At 34.3% G+C, this 18,677-nt stretch overlaps 2 protein-coding genes and 1 long non-coding RNA gene across 3 annotated transcripts in view; 1 reads left to right on the top strand and 2 right to left on the bottom strand.

Annotated features, from left to right (window-relative positions):
* LOC125652755 (dnaJ homolog subfamily C member 17-like) overlaps positions 1–8,995 on the top strand; it is a 9,658-nt gene extending 663 nt beyond the window's left edge. The window contains exons 2-11 of the mRNA XM_048882142.2: positions 1,432–1,532; positions 1,723–1,792; positions 2,018–2,076; positions 2,321–2,408; positions 3,361–3,437; positions 4,852–4,998; positions 5,388–5,465; positions 5,715–5,795; positions 7,481–7,624; positions 8,716–8,995. Of these exons, the coding sequence (XP_048738099.2) occupies positions 1,452–1,532; positions 1,723–1,792; positions 2,018–2,076; positions 2,321–2,408; positions 3,361–3,437; positions 4,852–4,998; positions 5,388–5,465; positions 5,715–5,795; positions 7,481–7,624; positions 8,716–8,853 (963 nt within the window). The 5' untranslated portion in view covers positions 1,432–1,451 and the 3' untranslated portion in view covers positions 8,854–8,995. The remainder of the gene's footprint in view (positions 1–1,431; positions 1,533–1,722; positions 1,793–2,017; positions 2,077–2,320; positions 2,409–3,360; positions 3,438–4,851; positions 4,999–5,387; positions 5,466–5,714; positions 5,796–7,480; positions 7,625–8,715) is intronic.
* On the bottom strand, positions 1,266–4,856 carry LOC125652758 (uncharacterized). The gene is made up of 3 exons (XR_007361674.2): positions 4,162–4,856; positions 3,350–3,381; positions 1,266–1,521 (listed from the first exon to the last, which is right to left on the bottom strand). It is a non-coding gene; the product is annotated as an uncharacterized LOC125652758 (long non-coding RNA).
* Positions 8,919–12,666, bottom strand: LOC125652750 (uncharacterized). The gene is made up of 11 exons (XM_048882138.2): positions 12,228–12,666; positions 11,761–11,968; positions 11,382–11,488; positions 10,922–11,118; positions 10,671–10,848; positions 10,409–10,580; positions 10,144–10,244; positions 9,801–9,948; positions 9,626–9,708; positions 9,322–9,481; positions 8,919–9,115 (listed from the first exon to the last, which is right to left on the bottom strand). Exons 1-11 carry the CDS (start codon positions 12,399–12,401, stop codon positions 9,003–9,005), a joined length of 1,641 nt encoding a protein of 546 aa, XP_048738095.2. The 5' UTR covers positions 12,402–12,666; the 3' UTR covers positions 8,919–9,002.
* Positions 12,667–18,677: the final 6,011 nt, after the last annotated feature.

Raw genomic sequence — 18,677 nt, 5'->3', positions numbered from 1 at the left:
ACTTTCCAAATGCATATGAGTGATGTGTTACATAATTTTACCGAAACATGCACTGTGTGCAATTTTCATTTTGCTACATTGCAGGTATATAGGACGCATTCTATCGTTAAATTGGGTCCGTAGGACATTATCATTTTAGCGATAGAACATTCTATTTAGTCTTGATGGGGTTCTACTGCCCTGGCTAATTTCTGTGGAAACGAAGGGGTTGTTTATATTTGGTCTTTCATATCCCTCTAGTTTGAGGGGGATAGGAAAGATCAAATGTAAATAATCCCTTTGTCTCGACAGAAATTACTACTAGGTTTAGTACTACATACATTTTTATAGGTTTATTTCGTACAATTGGTGTTTGTATGACTCGTTTATCCTGGTGGTATTTGTTACAAAAATTATATAGGTTTACGGGGTTTTGTTGCAAAACCCCATAGAACTTATATAATTCTGGTTCCAAATATCGTTTGTAGATGATGAATATGCTAGTGTAGTATAGGAGAGAGGAGAAAATCTTTGGCTGGACCGGGAATCGAACCCGGGACCCCTGCATTACTAGTCAGGTGCTCTAAGCACTGAGCTATCCAGGCCGATATCCACGGTCCGTATAGCCCTAATTACTACATTCCTCCCTCCTTAAGATCAATTATATATATATTTTTTTTTATAATTGTCTTCCAATCTCAACCCAGGTTCATTTCGCCCCTGGTAGTCTACCACCAGGGGTGGTCAACTGCACCAAATGTAGTATAGGAGAGAGGAGAAAATCTTTGGCTGGACCGGGAATCGAACCCGGAACCCCTGCATTACTAGTCAGGTGCTCTAACCACTGAGCTATCCAGGCCGATATCCACGGTCCGTATAGCCCTAATTACTACACTAGTAATTTAATTCATATGAACACTGTATTATACAAAATAAAGCTTTATAGTTTTTTTCCATACAGTTCTTTATAGTTCATTAATTAGTATCATGAGCCTTGATAAGTCTGGTTAGATCTGTAGTGGTCAGCCGAATTCAATCACTGAAAGTTGGTAGGGCATTTTATGAGAGATTCAGGTGGATCATGTTTGAATCCTTGGTGTAGTATGTTGTATTTTCTCCCTTTCTGTTAATACATTTGATTTGGTGCTATAGACGTGCAACCCCTGGAACCGAGTCACCACCTACAGGTGAAAATGACTGGCAGTAGAAAAGATCCTGGGTTATGTGTAAAATTGATTATGCTTCCATTGCTATACCCCCGTCCCTAATTAATGTAAACAATCTAGATATGTTTTTTATTGCCAAATTGAAAGGTCAGTGTTCTGATCAAGAAATCAATAACAGTTTTCCAAAAATTCATCAAACTGAATGCCCCAGTTTAATGTTTAACACTGGTTGTTTTAAAAATGTTTTGAGGATTCCTTCTTTATAACTTTGATACTTCTTTTGCAGATATAACTTGAAAAAAAAAGATGTCTGGAGGTCCTGGTGATATCCTTAAATTAGATCTGTATGAAATCCTTGGTGTAAAAGAGGATGCCACTGAAAAAGAGGTTGGTATCTACAGGTTTAGAAACATTGAACTTTTAATCATATTATGGATGCAATTCAATTTTATGTATAATACTGAGGAAAACTTACTACAGGTAGATATATAGGATAGAATTTCTTCATTAAAATTCTTATTCATTGCCATACAGTAACAAATGTTTACATTGAATTTTGAATGCTCTTGTTTTCCAGATAGTGAAGTCTTACAGAAAGCAGGCTTTGAAATGCCATCCAGATAAAAACCCAGATGATCCTAAAGCAGGTAAAAAGTATAAAGATAACTTGAAAAGATTAAGTCTCCTTGATATGTATTGAAAGTTGTAGAATGTTAAAAGTATACATATTGAAAGTTTTATAACGTTAAAAGAACTAGTATACATTATTGTCCAACAAATACTTTATGAATGTAGAAAGTAAATGCATACAAATGAAAGAATTGCATGGGAAAGTCAAAGATGGTATTTGAAAAATCTTTCTGAATTTTCAGCTGAGCTGTTTCACCAGCTGGCCAAAGCACTTGAAATATTAACAGATGCAGCTGCAAGGGTAAACTTTTACACACCTCTACAGATGACTTCCTTTTGTGTAGATGATGCCATTTATGATTGTATTATTTTCATTTTAAGTAATGCTTTTTGTACCAGTATAAATATATGGTTAGCCATGCACAACCTGTTTTGCATATGACACATCCACTATTTTTTTATTGATGAAAATGCTCATTATATGTACAGATTAAAATTATATTATGAATTTTAAATAATTGGCAAACATTCCTTTTATTATACAGGCAGCATATGATAAAGCACAGAAAGCTAAAAAAGCAGCAGAAGCACGGCACAAGGAACTTGACAGCAAACGCAAAAAGTTAAAAGAAGGTGAGAGAACTTAATCAAATGCTACAGCTAATTAAGCATTGAATTATTATGAATTTATGTCTATTGTGCAAATAATATACATGTTTATAAATAATGATCTACAGACAAATTGAATAATGCCCGTAATGGTCCATACAATGTTTGCACAAAAGATGTATATAAAAAAACAACAGCCAACAATACTGTAGATTCCTTATTTTACTTGTAGACATCATGTCACGAGAACATGGATTCCTGAGTGGTCTCTTGATCAAGAGTGTTTATATGCATTTTAGCAATATTAAAATAAATTTACTTGAAAAAAAATTCCTTACATGAATTTAGAAATCTACAGTAATTCAATTCTTATATTTTCATTTTCTCAATGAAGTGCTTTGATACTTTAATCTTTACTGCTTACTCAATATGTGTATGTGAAATTGACAGAACAGCACCAACTGGTCCAGTTTACTCCTTACTGGTTTGAACTGGCTCTATAACACAGAGAATGCTGTCTGTACAGTATTAAGTCCCTAGTGGAGAATGTGGACAAGAATGGTCTGTTTTATTGTGGTCAGAATAAAACACAAAGCATGCAATTTAGGGGAAAATATGGTGGAATGTAGAATATCTTATTTTTAGTTTGTTTATTTGTTCTTCGTACTTTTGAGAAATTTTTGCTCATATCAAGATGTCACCAGCTGTAGATGAAGTGCTGCAAATTTAGGCCTATGCATGTCACTCCGGGCTAAAGCAGTGAGAGTTCTTTATCGTGTCAAAGCCTGCCAAAGCACAAACGGTGTCCAATCCCATGATCTTCCAGTCATGAAATGAATGCTCTAATCACTGAGCCACCATGATAGAAGTATTTGACATGATAGAGGTATTTGTTATGGCAATTGCATTTCAGTGAATTGTAAAATGTCATGATAAAAAAAGATATGTAACGTGCATATTCTTACTGCTTCTATAGATCTTGAGGGTAGAGAAAAATCTGCAAATATCAAAACAGAAACAGATTTGATATTGAAAAGAAACCTACAAGCCGAGGTATGTATACAGAGTTGTAAAAGGAGGTGGACACAATTTTAATTTTTAAAAAAATACTTATTGGTAGATATTCAATTGATAATATCAAATTACTTGATATGTGTAAAACATAGCAACAAACTGTATTTCAAAAACTGATGCAAAGATGTATTTGAGACAGCTTAACTTTACAATTAAAAACCATGCACAAGCCCTGTATATGTTTACATGTTATGTGACTTAACTAGGTGTCGAAGTTGACAGCTTCATTCCATGTTGTTCTTCCTTTGGATTTTCTTGGCTGATGACAAGCTTTTGTTATCAGTCTTATGACAGGTCTCATGCTGGATATAAACTAACATCGTGTAGTTAGAAACACAATATTGAGAGCTGGGGTTTAAGTAAATGTTAAGTGTATTCTGTGTAGAAATATTCTTTTATTTAAGAACCACTTTAATATTTATGAAAGGTTTTTATTGATATTACAAAAACACTTAATTTCAAGTGATCAAAAATTGTGTCCATTCCCCTTTAATGATATATGTCAGTATTAAAAATATCAATTTATTACTGGAACATAGTTTCTTCATTATGCAAATTTTTATTTAGCGGTATGCTACATAAGATGCAATTTCTATGATATACTTAGATTGTTATCATGACTCGTAAGTCACAGATTATGTGTCCATTCTAGTTTAAAAGTGGACACACAGCGGACATATAGCCCATAGCTTGGATGATGTACCTGGACAAGTGTGAAATTCAATTTTGCCATCTGAAATTCATTACTGTGTTGTAAAATGAATAATTCTGAGCTTTGTGATTGTTTGACATCCAACAAACTAAAAAAAAAAAAAAGAGAAGGTTGCATTCACCTCCAAAAGCCTTTGAGGTGAATATAACATTTGATTTTTCCAACATTGGAACAAATTCCAAAATGATGTAATTTGTTATTATTATGTTTTGGTTGTCAAATGAAAATTCTTGTCTCTTATCACTTTTGACTAGGTCTTGCACTTTAGATGTAACAAAGTTGGTTGATCAGCTTTTGTATGGTACTCTAGTATGGTTTCAATATTTTAAATCATTCAGTCATATGATAAACAAAAACTTGTGTCTTATCACTTTCGACTAGTTCTTGCACCCTATCTGTAATCAAAGATGGCTGACCAGGTATCGTTTCATAAACTCTAGTAGCTAGTTTCAAGTTTTAACTTAGTCATATAATATAAAAATTATTGACATTTCCTTGGTCAATGCGATGCTTTAGCTATCCTCAAAGTACAATATTAACCTCACCTTCCGGGCTTAGTGAATATTGTATTTCTCAGGTGGCTAAAGCATCGTATTGATCTAAAAAATGTGAATAATTGTAGATAGATTCTCCCCTGATATGTGTATATGGATAACATAACACCTTGAAATGGATTTTCAGATTGATAGATTACGTAAAGAGGGCTCACAACTTTTGGAGCAAGAGCAGGAAAGATTGAAGGAAGAGATTAGGGAAGGTCAGAAAAGATTGGAACCAGAAGAGGAGAAAGATGATAATAACAGTATTCCTAACACACCAAAACTAAAGGTAAGTAGTAATGAAGATAATAGTAAGGTATTCCTGATGCATAGAAAATAAAGGAGTATTGCATGTTCATTACATGAAAACACATGCAATCAGAATGTTCATTGATCATCGTAAACGTCATTTATAAAGGTAAACCCCCACTATTTCAGACAATTCAACAAACCAAGATCATGTACATGTAGAAATAGATTTTAATTCCGAAAGAAGTGATTTCTTTCTCTGGTACTTCAGCGAAATACAATTTTTCAAAACACTTCTTGGTAATGGAAACGGTTGGAGTTGCATTGTCTTTTTATCATTAATCTTTTTCCTATTACTGGATAACTTGCATGTAATGATGACAAAGAAAGAGGGATAACTTCTCAAAGCGCAGTCCATGTATTTGACAGGTGAAATGGAAGTGTAAAAAGAATGATGAAACAAATGGAGGATATGGCTCTGAAAATCTGACAAATCTTTTCAATAAGGTAAAATGAAAACCCTTTTAAGTAATAATGAACAAATGAATGAAAGGTATGGCTTGCATGCAATATGTTTTTGTTTTTCCTTATGCTCTTATATTTTGCTATTGGCCGAGCATCACAACCTATCATTATACAAAGTGTAAACATTACTGAATCCAATCTTTATAAATATTCTGATAGATATTTTTGAGTTCTTTAGATGTAGTTTTGATTGACTCTCATCAGGTTGATCATGCATCTCCTCTTTCTTAGTATGGGGATATCCTGAATCTTATTATGTCCAAGAAGAAAGGAGGAAGTGCCATAGTAGAGTTTGCTTCCTGGAAAGATGCAGTAAGTAAATGGATGATAAATGGATATAGTAAGCGAATTGGTGATAAATGGACAGATATAGTAAGTAAATGGATGATAAATGGACAGATATAGTATGTAAATGGTTGATAAATGGACAGATTGAGTAAGTAAATGGATGATAAATGGACAGATGCAGGAAGTAAATGGATGATAAATGGACAGATATAGTAAGCAAATGGATGTTAAATGGACAGATATAGTAAGTAAATGGATGATAAATGGACAGATATAGTAAGTAAATGGATGATAAATGGACAGATGCAGTAAGTAAATGGATGATAAATGGACAGATATAGTAAGTAAATTGATAGATACAGTAAGTAAATGAATGATAAATGGACAGATGCAGGAAGTAAATGGATGATAAATGGACAGATATAGTAAGTAAATGGATGATAAATGGACAGATATAGTAAGTAAATGGATGATAAATGGACAGATATAGTAAGCAAATGGATGTTAAATGGACAGATATAGGAAGTAAATGGATGATAAATGGACAGATATAGTAAGTAAATGGATGATAAATGGACAGATGCAGGAAGTAAATGGATGATAAATGGACAGATATAGTAAGTAAATGGATGATAAATGGACAGATATAGTAAGTAAATGGATGATAAATGGACAGATATAGTAAGTAAATGGATGATAAATGGACAGATGCAGTAAGTAAATGGATGATAAATGGACAGATATACATGTAGTAAGTAAATGGATAGATACAGTATGTAAATGGAGGATAATGTAGGGTTATTGAACTTATATTGGTGAATATTGGCACAAGTTGGCTGTAAAATTGCACGAACTTGCGAGTGGATTTTGACAGCCAACGAGTGCCAACATTCACCTATATAAGTTCAATAACCCTTTTATTATATAGCTAAAGTATTTAGTTGTTAAATTATATCCCTTTTCACTCAAACTACTCCAAAATAGACAAGAATTCATCAATATTGGCATTTAAGGTGAAGGTGCAGCTGTGCAATAACAGCATGCATTTCTTAACTGTTCAATATTCAACCCGTCATGAATGCATGAAGCAAACTGATTTTGTAAATGGGGAAATCATAATTTTTGTACAGTAAAACATTTTGCTTAAGTAAATATCAAATACCGGCTCTGTCAGATTCAGAGGACTGTCGTCTGCCATTTTGGCTTGTTTACGTCGTTATGGTAACGTCAATATTGAACGCTCATACTCGGAATGTTTCGGGCGCATACATTTTACGCAATGCAAAGTTAGCGTTCAATAAATTCTCAGGATATTTAACGCTAACATTCTCTAGATTTTACGCAGATTTTATAATAGATTATTTATTAGCTATATAATAAGTGGAAAGATTGAGTAAGTAAATGGATGATAAATGGACAGATGCAGGAAGTAAATGGATGATAAATGGACAGATATAGTATTAGTAAATGGACAGATGCAGTAAGTAAATGGACAGATTTTATAATAATTGGACAGATGAATGTAATGATAAGTATACCTTTTATGCATTGAAATGCAAGGTATTAAAACCATTTACTTGTATAAATCTTTTGAAAATGAAAATTTACTCATATTTTTCTTGGTATAATTGTGTATTTATCATGAAGTACTTTTATTTAAGCAGTAAATGTTTAATATCTTCCTTAAATATCGAAACTCAAATCTACAGGAAAATGCCAAAGAACTTGAGAAAGGTTTACTGAGCAATCCTCTATCATTGTCATGGATACTGCCTCCTCCAGAGAAAACACAGCCACCGGGAGACTTAAACACACACTTAGGGCCACAATATGTAGCTGCCAGTTTTGCAAGTGTGAGTATTCATGTGAAAAGTGGAATTTCAAATTTACAAAACTCAATTGAACTAAGACACTATACAAATAACCAGTTCCGCATGTTAAAGGGACTGGTTCACGTTTTTCGAAAGAAATATTTTTCATTTTTGATGTTAGAAATATAACTCATTTAATGTTGACAACCAAAAATTTGGACTGCCTGAATGCAAGAATAAGAGCAATATTTTAGCTTTGATTCTGTGTTATGTAAACAAAGACTCTAGTCATTTTATGTTAACAAACCAGTGAAACATTAATTTTGTAATTTAAAGCATCGTCATTTTGTACAATCACAAATTTTAAGTTTTTTTTAAAAATGACACATTTTACCTAAAGTATACTTGAGGTGTGATATATATATAATAAACTTGGACCAATATCCATTTATTTTGAAAACCTCGTAAACAATAACACACCTCAATCTTTGTTTTCAAAACAAATAAACTCTCTATAATGAACTTTTGTCATGATGAATAACATTAATTTTTTTGTGAAACCTTCTAAACATATTAGACTGTATATTTTGATCATTTAAAGTGAAAAACAAAATTTGAGGGAAAATTGTGAATCAGTCCGTTTAAGAGAGTCTGAATTTCCCTTTATACAAACTTTATAATATTTCAAAGATATTTTTAAATGCCCTTGATATGAAAGTTCATTATAGTCTTGGCAAATTGTTTTTAGTGTGTTGATCTCTATCTGTTTGCAATCCTAACCTTGTTCATAACTTTTATGCTATGCTATACAAGGCAGAAACTTCATATTTCATGAACTGAAAGGTCAAGGTCAATACTGTTTGATTGCTGAAGGTCAATGTCATCCATGAAGGTTGAGGTCAAGTTTGCCTAAATTGAATGTAACCCTGTTTAGGGGCATTATGTTTTACAAACACATGTTGTATTACATGTATAACGTTTATCTTTGAGCAAGAAAGAGTTTTGGCAGTATTTGATAATACTTGTATAATTAGTAATATTATGACAACAATTGTGTATTGTTATATTATTCACTCAGACACAATGCTTTCTTATTTTCCAACAACTAATGCTTTTTGTTTTGTTGTTTAAAGAATGACTTCTCATCCTACAATGCAAGTGCCACAACAAGTGCACGAGACTTTGAGAGTTTAGTCTTGCATAAACTCAGGCAGGCAGAGGAGAGGAAGAGATTGATTGAAGAAATGCAGAGAGAAGATGAAGAGATATGATCACAGAGTCTTCTAGTCAACTAACACACTGTCAGCTGACAGACATAAAGATTGACATGTTAACATGAAAGAGGAGACATTTAATTATGAGTTACAAAGTGAAAGTTGGCAGTGAAGTGAAAGTAAACTAATGACACTACTATGTGGTTTCATGTTTGTTTGGATTGTATGAATCGTCTGAGAATTTTTCCACTGGGTGATTTGGGAATCTCATCCGTAAAAACCAATCCTCCCCGTAATCGTCTGTAGGGTGCCACTTGTTCTGTAGAGTGAAAATTGGAATCATTTAATTAAGTTTCATAATGTAGACGCATCACTGTCAGAATAATGTTACATCTCTAAAAGATAACATCTAGAAATATTTTATATTTCATCATCACTAATATTGATTGGTTTAGAATTTTTTGTCTTTTTATTGTAGATAACATTGAAACAAAATAATTTAAGAATGCTTATGCAGAATCTTACCATTGACGTAATTGATGAGCGTTTCCTTAGACACAGGAGATGAAGGGATGACGTATGCCCTGGGAACCTCCCCGTAAATTCCAGCAGGCTCGCCGATGACCGCCGCCTCTCTCACGCAGGGGTGGGTCATCAATATGTTCTCCAGATAAGCAGGGGCAATCTTGTTCAAATGAAACATGTCACTTCATTTAACATTATTGATAAATATATCTAGGGTGATTTTTTAAATTAATGGTGTGGTGAGAAAGTTTCAGAGTTTTAATGAGTAATCCGAGTGTCGGTGTTACTGAAGATAAATGGATACCTGATATCCTTTGTATTTGATGATATCCTTTATCCTGTCCACAACAAAATAATTTCCGTCTTTGTCAAAGTAACCAACATCACCTGTGGTAGACGGGGGAGTTGTGAAGAGTTGAGAAGAGAAGTGAGCAATGTAACCTGATGAATAATTGAGTTGAACTAAAAGATGTGCTCACCAGTTTTAAACCAGCCATCCTCTGTAATGGCGCTCTGTGTTGATTGTGGTTGCCCTATGTAGCCTTTCATGACCTGTGGACCTCTGACCCAAATTTCTCCATGTTCTCCCGAATTCATGACATCGAATTCCGAATTTGGATCAACTAGCTTGAACAAGAGAAGAAAATTTGTTATTTTTATTGCACATTTACTATTAGAATATGCTAGTTTTGGCTTAATAGAAACAGTTGGTTGCAAATGTGAAATGGTCATACGAGTGTTGAAGACTATCGCCCCATCTTCAATGGCGGAAATAAGATTGGCTCTCCTTTAATCCGCCACTGATCTTGCATGTACGTGTACCTTTGCAGTGGTGGCGGGAATTGGTCGACCAATGGATCCATATCGTTTGTTTCCTGGTGGATCCGTCATTACAACTGGACTGGTCTCCGACATCCCATATCCTACAGAAGAATAAAACGCATATCAAAATCAATATCTGTCAGATCCACGAAGTCTCTCATTGTATTTAAGTGTTTTTCGAAGATATTGATCTACATCTCAATTGATAATTAAAAAAAAATCATCATCACATAAATTGTATTTAGTGGCGATTGAAGACTTGTACCTTGTCTGATGCCGTCTAATTTCAACCGTTCTACCATTTTCTCCGTCAGTTCCTTGCCCAGAGTTGAGGCTCCACTGTATGGGTCGCGTAGACTAGACAGATCGTACCTGTCCACCATCGGGTCATTGGCCAGAAAGTTGACCACTGGTGGAGCAAGTAATGAGAATGTTCCCTGTAATTCAGATCTCCACAATATAATGTATGATTACTTTTTAAAGAACAGGACTTGTCTCCTTTCTACATAGTTGACAAAGCAGTGTACCCTGTATTTCTGAATAGAGTGGAGGAATTCCTCCGGTACGAATTTCGGGAGGATGACGACCGTAACGCCCTGTGCCAGTGGATTCAATAACCCTATCATCAGTCCCGCTATATGTACCATAGGCAACATCGTAATCACAACGTCATCACCGGAGTCTAACGCTAGAACTGTACGGTGTCTGAAAAGGCAAAATAGTTGATTGACCTTGGCATACAAAAAATAATCATGCTTTTTTGAGGAACAGTATGTACCTTATTTGACTGAGCTGCGCAGTCAGATTGCCGTGTGTGAGCTCTACTCCTTTGGGTAAGCCTGTTGTTCCACTGGAAAATGGCACCAGAGCTATATCATCATCCCCGACTTCATCGTCAAGGAAAGAGAACCTGTCGACAGGGATTGAATTGGGTAGCAGGGATGACATTTCCCCCTTGCCAATATGAAATACGTGCTGTAATGACATGGTTAGAGTATATTTTAATCTTAATGTGAGTTATGTACAAGTATGTATGTATATATATATATATATATATATATATATATATATATATATATAAAAAGACGCAAGAGTATATAAATATATAACGTATATAAAGATTTCACATTTAGTGCTGAGCGGTTTTGCTTTACGGCTATTCGGTGTAACTTGAAAAACAATAATATCATCTATCTGTATATATATGCACTTCGTTAACGTATACGCAGTCTTCCTACCTTGCCATGACTGGTCGACGCAAGTGCATGTTGACATTTGATAAATGTGTCCTCGGTGGCGAATATAAATTTCGCTTTTGAAATCTCTAACTGGTCTGCTAATTCCCCTATGTCAATACAGAAATCAATTATTAAGTCAGCACATGAGAGAAACAATCGAAAATCGAATTAATTTAAATTGCCCATTAATTTTGTTTGATGTGATTTCAACCATGCCTTACAGTCACAGGCGTTTGTTTCATAGACTTCGTAACCTGTACTATTTGATAAGACAGCAAGGTTACGAAGTCTATGAAACAAGCGCATGTGTGTGCAGTCATAATTCAATGTTGAAATGAATAAGATTCAATTCTAATCTGCTAAATGGTCAAAACTTTACGTGATGTAAGTTGTCCATTTGCTATGGTAACAGCGGCACCAATGCCAGTTGCAGCCAAAAACACTTGGGCGAATTCCGCTGTGTTTGTTCCACAGATGCACACAACTTCGCCCTTTCTTATACCCGACTTCCGGAACAATTCTGCATATCTGATGACGTCATATTCCAACTCGCTGTAAGAGATCGTTTTACCCGATTGCCCGTCAATCTGGAAGATAAATACTATGGTTATTACTTATAATTCATTACTTTAAAGAAAACCCGACCTTTGCTATTTTGGGTTTCTAATAGATACAGATAATCATTATTATGGGTAACTAACATGTTACCCCTACACTTAAAAGGTGTTCAAGAATTTACTCTCCGGCGGTAACCAAACATTGCAAATAAAATCAACAGACATAACGAAAGACATTGAAATGAAGAATATGGATTTTCTTTGGTAGTACTCTAATCGATCGACTCACCAGGGCCGTTCTGTTGGAAAACTTTCCGAAATCTTTCAGTATTAGTTCTGCCACATTGGAACAGGGGACTTGTATTGAGAACCGAGAGGCGTGTAAGCATCGCTTCCGAAGGCCTTGATGGTTTAGATACTTCCTTACACACAGAAATTGTCTTAACCTATGTAATGAGTTCATTTTATTCTCACACCAATAAAGCAGTAAATAGAGGAGATAAGACACAGATCAGATACCATGGTATCAAGTTTAGTGTTATCTACTTACAATATTCACCGGAAAGTGTTCAACTATCTCAACCTTCGTTTACAGCTATCTTATGATTAAACTGTATTTTTGTCACAATGGACCCCTTTGGAAATAAATATCCAAACAACAGTCACACACTTTAATGTAGACGCTGTATAGTTTTAGATTTTGTGCTGTTTTTGTTCCTTTGTTTAGTTTCTACATGCAATTGGCTTCTTTGTCCCGAAGAAAGGACGGGTTGTCTAAAAAATGTGACAATTTTCATTGTTCGTGTCGTTGGATCATTTTTGTTTTATTTTATAATAGGGAAAAAATATATACTCAGTTCAACCCCTGGTAGGGGCGGAAGTGAGCATTCATTCTGTAAGCATGTGACAGCGTGGCGAGAATTCCATCGTCATCAAAAGCAACTTTTTTAAAGTTACATAGATGGTCGAGCGGTCTAGCGCGCTGGTCACACGCTGCTAGATTTGGTCCAGTTCAATCCCGGGTAGGGGCGGAAGTGGACAACCATATACAGCGAATTTTGTTGTGCTTTTTATATCATAAGGCAGATGTGTTTATTGAAAAGTTCATTGCAATCTCTGTGTTTTATATACATGTATATACACATGTACGCGTGTGAGTGTGTAAGTTGGATTTCAAATCTTTCAAACAGCACATATTTCCTGTAGTCATTACAACAGATATATCCAGATTGTGTATGTAGCTGAGCGTAGCATTGACAATTTTTACCCCTACAAACCATTGCCAACCGAGGCGCAGCCAAATGTTGGTTACATGATCCTCCAGTGGTCCAAACACAAAAGAGGATGGACAAAGCACTAAAAGACAGACGAGCAATCACAGCAGCGTAAAGCCACAACAGCAAATGCTGCATTGCGAAACATCTGGAGGTCAACAAAGATCAGCACAGACACCAACATTAGGATTTTTAAGAGTAATGTGCTTGGGGTCCTCCTGTATGGCGCCGAATCTTGGAAAGTAACAAAAACCATCTCAAACAAGCTAGATGCCTTCCAGACCAGTTGTCTTCGCAGAATACTACGCATCTTCTGGCCAAATACCACACCGAATGAAGAGCTGTACCGAAGGACTAACACCACTCCTCTATCACAGGAAATAAGAAAGAGAAAATGGCTGTGGATAAGGCACATATGTAGAAGGCATCCAACCTTCATCCCAAGGGTTGCATTGATATGGACACCACCCGGTAAGAGAAAGAAAGGAAGACCACAAGAGATATGGAGGAGATCGGTGGAGAAATAAATGAAAGAGAACAGCTGGGCATGGGATCAGGTCCAGAGATGGACACAAGACAGACCAGCATGGAAGTCTCTGGTGACGGCCTTATGTGTTGATCAGCACGAAGAGGAATAAGTAAGTAAACAATATCAGACGAAAGATGCAGATGTTGATAATATTGTTATTTTTGCCGCTATTTTATGATTGATGCATGTATTAGGGGCTCGTACTCGGCATAAGGTGAACAGGTTCTTTGTTCCGGTTTTGAACCACATAATGTGTCTGAACCTGAACTAATCCTAAATCTTGAAGGTCAAGGTCGCTGTCATCTTCGTTGGCTAGCGAAGATGGGTCACTGTCAATTTATCAAATTTTTTTCACTAGGCATTGAATTTCCAACTGGCTGATATCTATTTCATACAATGATTGAATATTTATTCATGAAACACATATATAGCTACCGATTTAAATAAAAAAGGAAATAAATTTGAAAAAATAACTGTACATTATCAACACAACCCACGTTTGTACTTTAATTCATACAGAACGATTGGGACTATACGACAATTTTCTTAGTGTCGATAATGAACTTATTCAACTGTAGTCCAGTTTAGGACTATTACATAGTAAAAGATCAGCTGATACGGGTTTGTTTGGTTTTACACTGTTTGACGTCTCTATCGAGAATTTTTCACTCATATGGAAACGTTACCGGTTTTGTACTTTGTATGATTTTAATACTGATTAAAAGCTCATGTCATTAAAAGCTCATGTCTGCATATATCATATTTCGAAAAGAAAATGATATGCATTTTCAATATTGTCATTACATAATTTACAAATTGCATGATCTTTAAACAAGTCTGCAGTCAAATTACTTGTATTGTTTCTTAATTGACAGTGTATAATATTGCACTTCCGTTCATAATGACTCCATTCCTTGCTTTTATTACAAACAATCTTCTTAAAAATTGTTTTGTTATGAGAAAAAAAAATCCTAGAATGAATTATGTACTTTATTCTCAGATATTCAGTTCCATAATTTGACCACTGAGGGAAAAAAAAACACTTTTCATGCAAGAAATGATTCAAACTTGTAGATATCCCTCTGTGTTGGCAACATTTAGAATTGGGCTTAATGTGCAAAATAAATTTTGAAAAAATCTTTGTGAATTTTCTTAAATTTGAATATGTATAGCCTCCTTGAAGCTTTTCAATATATTGTTGATGTTACAGCTAGGGATATCAACAGTTTGAAATCAGCATTTTGCAAATTCCATTGTCGATATAATGATCCTATTTACAAATACAACCTGTCGTTTGGTTAATGCTGTCGTGTTTCATACCAATTATTAGGACGTTTTTACATACTGATTTTGATTACGGATATCTGATGAAGATAGAGGGCTTACGATGAGTGACCTGTCAACAGGGGATGCTTACTCCTCCTAGGCACCTGGTCCCGCTTCTGGTGTGTCAAGGGGTCCGTGTTTGCCTTACTCTAAATTTTGTATTCTTAATGGGATTTATGAGATCAATCACTGTTCGTTGCTTATATATATATATATATATATATATATATATATATATATATATATGTATATGTATAGATAGATAGATAATAGTTACTTTTCGCAATGATCGGTAAAAGTATAGGTAAAAAATAAAAAAGAAACACGAAGACGTTTAGTAAAGCTTTAGCGCTTTAATTTCAAATCTTCAGAAGCTTTACATTTAGTAACATAGCGATGTTACGTCACAAACAGCGGAACGTTAAAATTAAACAAATATAGACGTCATTACATACTGACTGTGGAAACGTATTGTTCATTGTGACGTCATAGTAAAGTAAAACAAATTTCGACGTCATAAGACACTGAACGTTAAAACATAGTGTTTACAGTGATGTCATTATAAAGTAATGCGTGAAAACATTTTCATTTACAAATATAATAACGTTAAACTGAATTATTGAGTTTAGGTTTAAACATATTAATGAAATGTTTTTCCTTTTCACATCTCTGAATGTCACTTCCACCTGTAAACTTGTAAAATGGAAATATATTGAATTGTTTTTGTCCACAAACATCTAAATGTTCACTTAGTTGAATTTCCTGTATTCCGGATTGTGGATTTGCTGTTTGTGGACCCGCACGCGAGCTCGAAGCGGGTTGCTTGTTTTCCCAATATAAAATTCTTTGCATACAGGACAAGTAATGACATACAAGACATTTTTGCTATCGCACGACATGTTGGCATTGACTTTAAATATTCGTCCGTTAAAGTTGTATTGTGATCCTTCCGTGATGTAGTGACAGGTCCCGCATCGTGGATCCCCACACTTGGTAACGTTGTGATTGTCTTTAAGATATGGAGGGCATAATATTCTTTTCAGATTTTTCGGTTGACGTTTGCTGTTGATGAATTTTATTTTCCTGAATATTTTCTTGGTTGATTGGTCGTCTTTCAGTATATTGTTTAGTTGATTAACTATTGAGTTGATATTTCTATTGCGCGGGTTATGTGTATGTACAAATGGAATTATATCTTCGTCTTTTCCCCGGTTGTTTGTAGCTAGTAGTTGATAGCGGTCATAACTCTTTGCTTTTTCAATTCCGTTTTCTATAAGTTTATCAGGATAACCTTGTTTTTGTAAGTATGATCTGAGTTCTAACAAACGAATATCTCGGGTATTTACATCACTCACTATTGTGCATAAACGTCTAGCTAGATTGTAGGGAATTGCAGTTTTTGTATGGTGTGGATGACATGATCCAAAATGTTGGTATTGGTGTGTGTCGGTAGGTTTGTAATAGACATCCGTTGAAAGTTTGGTATCTTCTATAATAACTAGCACATCCAGAAAAGGTAATTTTGTATCATTGATTTCCATTGTAAATTTGATATTCGGGTTCAATTTGTTCAGTAATTTGCAAAAAATTGTTAATCTATCCATGTCATCAGACCATAAAATAAAACAATCGTCAAGAAATCTTTTCCACTTCGATTTTATGAGTTTTGCATCCTCTTCGCCCCATAGAGTTATTATTTGTTGATGAAGTTTTTCTTCTAGGTATCCCAAGGTTAATGTGGCATATGTCGGTGCTACTTTTGTTCCCATTGCGGTGCCTTTTGTTTGAAGAAAATGTTTGTGTCCAAATGCAAAACAGTTATTCTGAAGTATTATCTTCAATCCCTGTAAAACAAAATCCTGATTAAATCGAGCGTTTAGGATATCAGGATATTTCTCAATCCAATATTTTACGGCTTCAATTCCTAGATCTAAGGGTATATTTGAATATAAGCCGACAACATCAAAAGACACAAGTTTCGTATAATTTTGTATATGGTCCGGTAAATGATTGAGGAAGTCTAAGTCATCCCTGATGAAACTAGGTACTTATTCGCAATACGGTTTTAATAAAATGTCTAAGAGATGACTATTTCCATTTTACAAGTTTACAGAGATGTGAAAAGGAAAAACATTTCATTAATATGTTCAAACCTAAACTCAATAATTCAGTTTAACGTTATTATATTTGTAAATGAAAATGTTTTCACGCATTACTTTATAATGACATCACTGTAAACACTATGTTTTAACGTTCAGTGTCTTATGACGTTATGACGTCGAAATTTGTTTTACTTTACAATGAACAATACGTTTCCACAGTCAGTATGTAATGACGTCTATATTTGTTTAATTTTAACGTTCCGCTGTTTGTGACGTAACGTCGCTATGTTACTAAATGTAAAGCTTCTGAAGATTTGAAATGAAAGCGCTAAAGCTTTACTAAACGTCTTCGTGTTTCAATTTTATTTTTTTACCTATATATATATATATATATATATATATATATATATATATGCACAATAGTGTATATATATATATATATATATATATATATATATATATATATACTGGATTTAGACTTCATTGCTCTTTGTTTACATCATTTTATGAATAATAGATAATATCATTTGTAAGTGAATCTATGGAGTTTACTTCATCTTTATTGAAAATAACTAATAATTAAATATCATCAGCAAATAGGCGAATGTTGCTTCCCATTTTATGTGACATGTCGTTACATATGTATCATTTGATATAAAAATAAGAATGGTCCAAGAACCGAACCTTGCCGTACTCCATCGTTATTTAATGTTTCATAACGTGATATTTAACCATCTAAACGACTCTTTGCTTCCTGACAAATATTGTTCAGTCCAAACTGTTTTCCTAAATATAACATTTTTATTTACCCAGAAGGCCTTTATACCATTCCTTATGGAAATATCTTTGGAATATCACAAGATATAAATCTTACATCTATACTGGTGTCTAAGTTTGAGATAATGATTTTGTAATCTAGTTGGTTATCAGTAACATATTAAGTGATTTTTTTAAAAAGTTTAAGATGACGTTATAAATCAAAAATCTTTGTGGTTTACTGCAAATTCAAGGGAACATTCTATCTGTTCCGCTTGGTGGTTTTTTTTTTGTGTGTGTGTGTGTGTGTGTATTATTGATTCTTTGTAATTGGTCCGACATATTTCCTGAACAATTCAAATAGATATTCTGCAATATTTTCAGGTGGGCTAGGTCCGTGTAGTGATAAATATTTGTTTTCTTTCAAAAATAGTTGTTACCTTCGCAAAAATATTCATTCAGTACTTTGATTTTGTGAATTGGAAATATTTGTCCAAGATTTTTACATGGTAATGGAACTACATTAGAAGCACAAAGGCGCGGTTTAGCAGGAATCACATACATGTCAGTTACCACATCGAAATGTGAGAACTGCATGTTAAGCCGTGATGGATACTTATAAGGATGCCCGAGTCGTGACACTGCAAAGACCTTAATTATACATCATCAACAGGCAGGGGTTCATGGAAAAGTCCAGTATTAAATTATTAAAGATAATCGCGAGATTCGGCTTTATTTTTAGTCAAAATATC

The sequence above is a fragment of the Ostrea edulis genome, chromosome 5, assembly GCF_947568905.1.
Source record: "Ostrea edulis chromosome 5, xbOstEdul1.1, whole genome shotgun sequence".
NCBI classification, from domain to species: Eukaryota; Metazoa; Mollusca; class Bivalvia; order Ostreida; family Ostreidae; genus Ostrea; species Ostrea edulis.
Note: the sequence above shows the minus strand (reverse complement) of the source record. Positions and strands in the feature narration are given on the sequence as shown.